Here is a 7,427-nt window from a genome sequence, read left to right on the forward strand (position 1 = left end):
CAATCCCGTTATAACGAAAATGAAGGAAGAAGAAAAACAGAAAAGCTAAAACAGGGTTTCAACCGCTTTTCTCTTTTATAACTTTTTGTTTTAACATCTTTCTAATATGAATTGAATGAGACTAAACATGGGTCCTCTCGCGTTGGGAGACCCAATGATACCCCCTCAAATACCTGGCCCATCCCCATTTCCTTTTGGGACTTTGTGTGTACGTTTTGTGATGTGATGTAATGCAATGACTCTCATGCCTCGAACAGTATATCCTCAAAACCTCTGGATAAATAACCCAGACGACGCTGATGCCTGTATCCGTTTCCCCATTCGTAAAAACAACAAAACAAATATACATTGTAAGAGCTGAACGTGACCATGGTTCCCCGTATCTAGGGCCTCTTGGCAACAAGTGACTCGGACAATGGGGCGGGGCATCCAAAGTTCTGAAATGGACCACGAGAAGTATACTTCAGCAGGTAAGAAAACGCAGCGGGCACAGCAAGTGATTATCATCAGTCTCTATTCAGCTATAAGCCAGTTTCGGCGTCCAAATTATTACTATATACTCTCTTGTGTAGTAAGTTGTAGTGGTAGTGTAGGCAGAGCGAGCAAGAAAAGCAAGCGGTAGAAAAAGCGAGCGATCTGCATGCCTCCCTCCCTCCTCGAGAAGAAAATGAAGAGAAACAAGAAAACGAAGGAAAATAATTATAATAAAAAGGCCATCCATTCTCTCAATTCATCGTCATTTTGTATTCCGGTTATGCATCGGAAACGGTACAAAGGAAAATTAACTTTAAAAGCTCTCACTTGCGATTCAGCAGGGACCGGCCAAGTAATTTCCGTATCCCAGAGAAAACAAGGTAGGCGAACTGTATCCATCATCCGAGTGCCGTACGTGTGTATGTAAGGAACCCCTCCTATACCACCAGCGGGATGTAACAGTAATTTTTTTTGCGAAAAGGGGGTATCATCATTCTAGTGTGTCCAGTCTTGGGCTCAAAAGCATGCTGCGTGAGAAAGATCGACTGTGGTGCGAAAGACAAAGGAAATCCTCCACGCTTCCACGCATCTTTCAACTCATAACTCCTTAATCTTCAAAGAAGTCGTGGTCATCGAAGTCGCCCGGATGAGCGTCTGAGTCGTAAGCGCTGGACCGCATCATCGGGGGCGTCATGGGCTGCTGCTGGCTTGACGGGCGACGGGGGGGCGGGCTCTTTTGAGACACCGACCCGGACGATCCATTACTGAGTGACGATTCGCGGGCTCGGCCCTGTAGTTGCTGGGCCGTGTAGCGACGACCAGTGGCCTGGAAAGCCGTGGGCTGGGGCTCCTCCGCATGTGCGAGAGGGGTCTGGCGGAGGCCAGAGGCCGGAGGCGTCAGCAGTCCGCCCAGCAGGTTATTGTTGGATGAGTTTGAGACAGTTGATCTTGACGGCGTGTGGTTGCTGTTAAAGGCAGACCTGGACGACGAGGGTCGAGCACCGCCAGACCTAAACGCGGGTTGCTGAGACTTGCGCCAGTTACCCCAAGCGGCAGCTAATGGACCTACGGCCTGAGCAACACGGGGCGTTGCAGCCTCTCGTAGAGACTGCGCAATGTTGGGCAGATTGATAGCTGACCCGCCGTTCATCGCACGCTCACGCTCCTGTTCCTCCATTTGAAGGTTGGCCTTGAGACGGATTGCGGCATCCTTGACAGCCTCTCTGTCAAAGTCCTGAGCAGAAAGGGCAAGGATGATGTCTTGAAGATCGCCATGTCTCACGGCAAGGAGCTCGCGCAGCCAAGTGATCTCGTCGTCCCGCTTGGAAATCTTAGTGGGAGCTTCTGGATCGAGCTTGTCGACGGTGGATTCGAGTTCCTCAATGCGTTGCTCACGGGCTTGCAATTGCTCTTGCAAGACCATGATGGATTCGCGTAGGGCTTGCGGTGAGATCTTCTCCGGAAGTTCCATGGTCTTGGGCGCAGGAACAGCAGCAGCAGCAGTAACAGCAGCAACCTTGGGCTGGATGGCGGCGATAGACTGGGTGGGCTCCACGCCAGCCGACTTGGCGGCCTGGACGGCGGCGCGGGCAGCCTCTCTAGCAATCTCAACCTTCTCTTCCAGGTGAGCAACACGGTCTTGCAGATGCTCCGTCTTGGAAGTAGACAGGCTAAGGCGCTCAAGAAGATGCTGCTCAGTCTTCTGGGCATCCTCGACAGCGTTGTTAAGCTGTCTCTCCCAGCGGGCCTGGATATCCTCAACTTCGTTCTGGTGCTTGCGCTTAAGCTCCTCGATAGTCTGGGACTCGCTATTCTGGGCTGCCTCGGCCATCATCTCGGACTGAGCCTTTGAAGTTTCAGTGTCCATGGCAAGCTGATCATTCTCGGCTCTGAGCTTCGCAATCTGCTCCTCGAGCTCTTCACGGACGGCGTTGACGTGATGGTTGGCTTGGTCAACCTCGTGCTGCATGGAAAGGCGAGTTCGCTGGACCTCGCTTGCCCCAGACTCTCTGGCCTCCTCAAACTCGCGCTGGTATCTCAATGCAGCTTGATGAAGCTTGTGGTTCTCGGTCTTCATATCACCCAGGATGCCCTCGAGGCGCTTGCATTCGTTGACAGCACGCATGCCCTGGCGCTCACCATTCTCAAGTCGCTCAATCTCGGTCTCGAGGCGCTCACGAGTGCGAGCCTCGGCCTGCAACTTGGCGTCGAGAACCTCCTGTCGGGCAACGAGAGCCTGCTCACGCTTGGTACGGCGGGCGTTCTCCTCGGTGATGTCACGCGCAGCCTGGGCCATGTCCTCCTGAAGAGAGACGAACTTGGAACGCCAGCTTTCCCTGACGCGTTCGTTCTCCTGCAGCTGGGTGCCGAGGGTATCGAGGAACTTCTGCAGCTGCTTGTTCTCGTTGGTGGTCTCGTTAAGGTCGATCTGTTGACGACGAGCAGTCTCAACAGTACGCTCGGCCTCGGCTCTCCAGTGACTGGCTTCTTGCCTAGCACTGCGAACCTCATCCTCCATCTGGTTGATCTTATTGGTGAGCTCAGTCTGTGTCTGTGTGGCATTCGTCTGCGAGGCCTCCAACAGAGTCATACGCATCATCTGCGTCGAGGCATCCTGTTCCAGAGCCTTGATCTTGTGCTGTTGCTCCTCTACGTTCTCGCGGAGACGGTTCTCCTCCTCAGATGCAATGCGGAGAAGGCGCTGGACTTCCGAGAGTCTATCTTCGGCGGTACGGCGACCATCCAATTCTTGTTGGGCCCTCTCTTCTTGATGTCTAAGCTTTTCCTCGAGGTCACCAATACGGTTATCAAAGATGCTTCTGTTCATGATCTCAATTTCAACACGAGTCTCGGCAGCCTGCAGCTTCCGCTCAAGTTCTGCGGCAAGGTCCTCGGCGCCACGGCGGTCAGTGACTTCCTTTTCAACCTTAGTCTGTTCAGCATAGAGGCGCTCCTCGAGGTCAATGACCTTGGCCTGAAGCTCGCTGAGCTTGTTGTTGACAGCCTCGTCGTGATCACCGGTAGTCGTAGTCAGCTGCTGAGACGGGGTCGGCATTCGCTTCTCGACAGCCTCCTCGACAATGTTGCGGAGGTCCTCGCCACGGAAGTCCAAGCGCATAGACGTGCCGAACTGCTCCCTCATCTCCTGCAAAGCTTGAAGGATGGCAGTGTTGGCATCATCCGAGACAGGGGCGGAAGCAACCTGAGATACGGCAGTAGAAGGCATGTTGCGCTGCTGAACCGCGAAAGCATCGAGGACGGCGGCACGGATCTGTTCCATCCGTCTGTCGCGACGCGGGCTCATCGAGCGACGAGGCACAGGCTCCTCATCTTCATCATCCGCATCGCTGTGTTGTATCTCTGCAGAAATACTGCGACGGATGGAGGACGACTGTCTCCTGCGCGAATCACCGCGGAGAGACTGCTGAATGGACAGCAATGCCTTCTCCATGGGGGCAAGCCGGTCAGAGAGAAGGTCACTAACAACCTCATTGACACGACCGTCGAAGAACTGAACCCGCTGTTCCAGTTTGGCCTGCTCCTCGTCGCTGAAGGCACCCTCCCAATCGCTTTGCTCCGCACTTCCAATGTTCAAGTTGGTAATAGGCGCGTGATAGGACTGAGCGCTCACAGGGGGGTCAACGAAAGGATCCTCAATTTCAGTAGTCGGCAGGGCAGAAGACAAGTCTCCAGGGAGACCGTGGAATTGGCGAGTAGGACTCGAGGTGCCGCTGCGGTACTGAGCTGCCGGTTGCAAACGGTATGGGGAGGTGTGAGTGACTTGAACGTTCCTGGTGGGGCTGGATTGACGCCAACTGAGATCACTTTTGGACTTGTTCACGCCAAAAGTAGGGTCATTCTGGTTAAGATGGTCCATGATGGCATCAATCTCTTCGAACGTTGGCTCGTGTTGCTCCTCGACAGACTCAGCAACGTTGTCTCCGCCAAAGGTGAAGGCGGGAGCTTGAGGCTCGTCGACATATTCCTCGGCATCGGACACCACGTAGTCTTCGGGAATCTCAGACTCGTCATGTTCAGGCTCACGAGCAGGCGAGGGAGATGCTGCAAATCGAGATGCCGCAAGGCCCTTAGCCTTGGGGGGACTGGCGAAGCGAGAGGCACCCAATCCCCGGGGAGCGGTTGTCTTCTGCGGCGGAGGCGACGGCACACGGGGTGAGGGATCGCGTGGAGGCGACGGAGCAGCAGCCTCGGTACTCGGGGCAAATGGCTCGATAGTATCTTCTCTATCGCGCTCGTCATCCTCCTCTTCTTCGGTCTCAGTTTCCTGCGCAGCGGCGCCCCAGCCTCCACCAGGGATGAAAGCCTTGGCAGTCGCAGACAAGGACTTGTTGTGGCCCTTCTTGTATGTGTCAATGCCGAAGGGTACCGCATCGTTGAAGTTCTGGAGCTCATCCTTCGAGTCGAACTCGAAGGGGGCCCAGTTGCTCTGCTGCTGGTCAGGCGACGTGTCGGAGGGGCTTGTAGCAGTGACAGCTTTCGAATCAGTGGGCTGCTCAGACACAACAGTTGAGGACATGGTCGTGTCAGCCGGTGTATGCGCTTGCTCGTCACCGGACTTGTGCTCCGAAGCATCCAGTTCGTCCTTGTTTGATACAGGCTGCAGCGATTGCAGCGAAGTGGGTTCGGGTGACGGTTCGGCAAACAAAGGAACATCGTCCCCGTCTCCTCGAGAGGCCTTGGCTCTCTTGAAGCGAGATTCATCAATCAGACGACCATCAGCATCATCCTTGACGCCATCATCCACCACCTTATCCTCGTTGCTTGGCGGAACAATGGGGATGGCCTTGGATTTCTTAGCAGGCTTGACAATGTCGGAAAGGTTCAAGTCAATGTTGCCGAAAATTGAGCTAGTGTGGTTGCCAGTGCTCTCGCTGCCCGACACAGGACTGGCCAGTGAGTCTGAAACAGCGCCATAGGGTGTGAAGGCGGGCGCATCCGGTCGGAACTTGGGACCGCCAGAAGCCGAAAAGCTAAACTCGCTCTGACCAGGCGAGAAGACAGGGGCCGCAGCGTTAATCTTGGATGAGATGGACTGTGCACCGAAAGAGTGTGTGGAAGGAGAGGAGACAGATGGTGCGAAGGACCCGGCCTGGAACACGGTGGTGGGCTGGAAGCTGCTGTTGCCACCGAAGCTGAAGCTAGTCCTTGACTCATGGCCGCCAGGGTTGAACTTGAACTCAGGAGCCTTGACGTTGAGCTTAGAGAGTGAGGGTTTGCTGACGTGGCTGCCTCTTCTGTTCTGGCCTGAACTTCCGTTACTTGATGGCATATCATTCCACGGGTTGCTCGCCGTCGAGAAAGATCGCTGGTGTTGTTGCAGGAGAGTCGTAAGATTATAGTCTTGCACAGGCGTGCCAAGATTGCTGGGGTTGGTCTCAATTTCGGCAGCTTCATCGATCCGCTGAGCATCAACATCGTGCCAACCTGAGAAGCTATCGTTTCGTGGCCGGTTCTCGTCATGGTGAGAGAAGAAGTTTTGGGACAATGAATGTCCTCGGCTGTGAGGACGCGGGTGGTGGAGAACCGGGCCATCTCCAATCTGTTTGGAAAATTGTTGAGGCGCTTGGAAGTCTTGGAATTGGATGGACTGGTCCATGCCGTGGGTCAAAGGCGGCTGTTCGTCTGGGATGTTGGCGAATTGCTCCGCGGCAGCCTCCTCGTTGTGAGGGCTGTAGTCCTCGTGCTCCAGCTCGTTGCGCATCTGTTCCTCCAGATGATACTCTGCTTCGTCAATCTCAGCTTGGAGATCATCGCTGTTCCTCTGCGCAGCGTCAGAAGGTTGTACGTGCTCCTCCTCAATGGGCTCCTCCTCATCCTCTCTAACTTCTTGCAGGCGCGGGGATGCTCTTGCAGGCTGCTGCATGAACTGGTGGGGTAACATCGGGAACTGCAGAGACTGGTGTCGCTGATGGGCGTTGAAGGCAGGGCTGCCACTCTGCGCAAAGCCTTCGGGAGTGAACGGAGACACAGGTGAAAGTATTCCGTTAAGCAATGAGGGCGAGTCCGTTCTGTGTTGCGCGGACCAGCCCAAAGGCGAGGGCTGGTTTGCGAGCTGGAATGGGGAGTGGCCCATGGGGACTGAAATAGACTGTCTGGCATTGTACTTGGCTGGGTGGCTTCCAAAGCCGACTGGGGAGGCAATTCCGGGGCTCTGTGCTGCGGAAGAAAGCCCACCAGGCATGAATTGCGACGGGAATGGAAATCCTGGGATGTGATTGCTCGACGCGGAGGACGTGGGCAGCGGGGGGGAGAACGGCAAAGGTGGATATTGCGCCGAAGCCTGCCGGCTAGGTTGCGATGCTGCAGGCGATATTGATGGTGCGGGAGGTTCATCATCACCAAATGACACTCCAAGAGCTCGCAGTTTGGCTTCGTTAAGCTCATCCACGTAGTTCTTCCAAGCTGCCACACAATTAGCATGGTCATAATCGTTTGGGGTTAATCATTTGCTTACCGTTCAAATCAGGCAATACGACCTTATACGCCTGTTCTGCGCGCTCTCTGGTCACATCCTCAAAAGTGGGCCAACCGTCTCGACTCTGCGAATATCCGGTGGGTTCCTGGAAGGTACCCTCGGCCGCGTCCAGGTCGAAGCCACTAATGTCGTATCCAAGCTCTTGCCATTCTCTGAACATTCCCTCGACCTCGGTCTGATTAAGGGGTCTGGGCGCATGGCCAGGGCGTCCTCGTTCGTCATCTCTAGGTAAAAGCACCATGATATTCTTGCCCTTCCAGGGCACCTTCTTTTTTATGCGTGGCGTCATTGTCGGGTCTTTCGAGGTTACTCTTGCAGATGCGCTTCTCATTGGTGTAATTGGCGTCTTCATTGCCTCACCTACTGCGGCACTAGCGCTTCTCCGAGGAGTTGAAGGGACAGGCAAGTCCAAAGACTCGCGGACCAGTTCGGCCTTGGGGAGGTCGGGGCTCTCCAT

At 54.9% G+C, this 7,427-nt stretch overlaps 1 protein-coding gene across 1 annotated transcript; it reads right to left on the bottom strand.

The window, feature by feature from the left end:
- Nucleotides 1–1,081: 1,081 nt before the first annotated feature.
- CTRU02_207466 (myosin class ii heavy chain) lies at nt 1,082–7,427 on the bottom strand (the record flags this gene model as incomplete). The annotated part of the gene is made up of 2 exons (XM_036719145.1): nt 1,082–6,897; nt 6,950–7,427. The coding sequence occupies 2 exons, from the start codon at nt 7,425–7,427 to the stop codon at nt 1,082–1,084; spliced, it is 6,294 nt and encodes a 2,097-aa protein (XP_036588852.1).

Source organism: Colletotrichum truncatum (genome assembly GCF_014235925.2).
Source record: "Colletotrichum truncatum strain CMES1059 chromosome Unknown Contig_0004, whole genome shotgun sequence".
In the NCBI taxonomy this organism is placed as follows: Eukaryota; Fungi; Ascomycota; class Sordariomycetes; order Glomerellales; family Glomerellaceae; genus Colletotrichum; species Colletotrichum truncatum.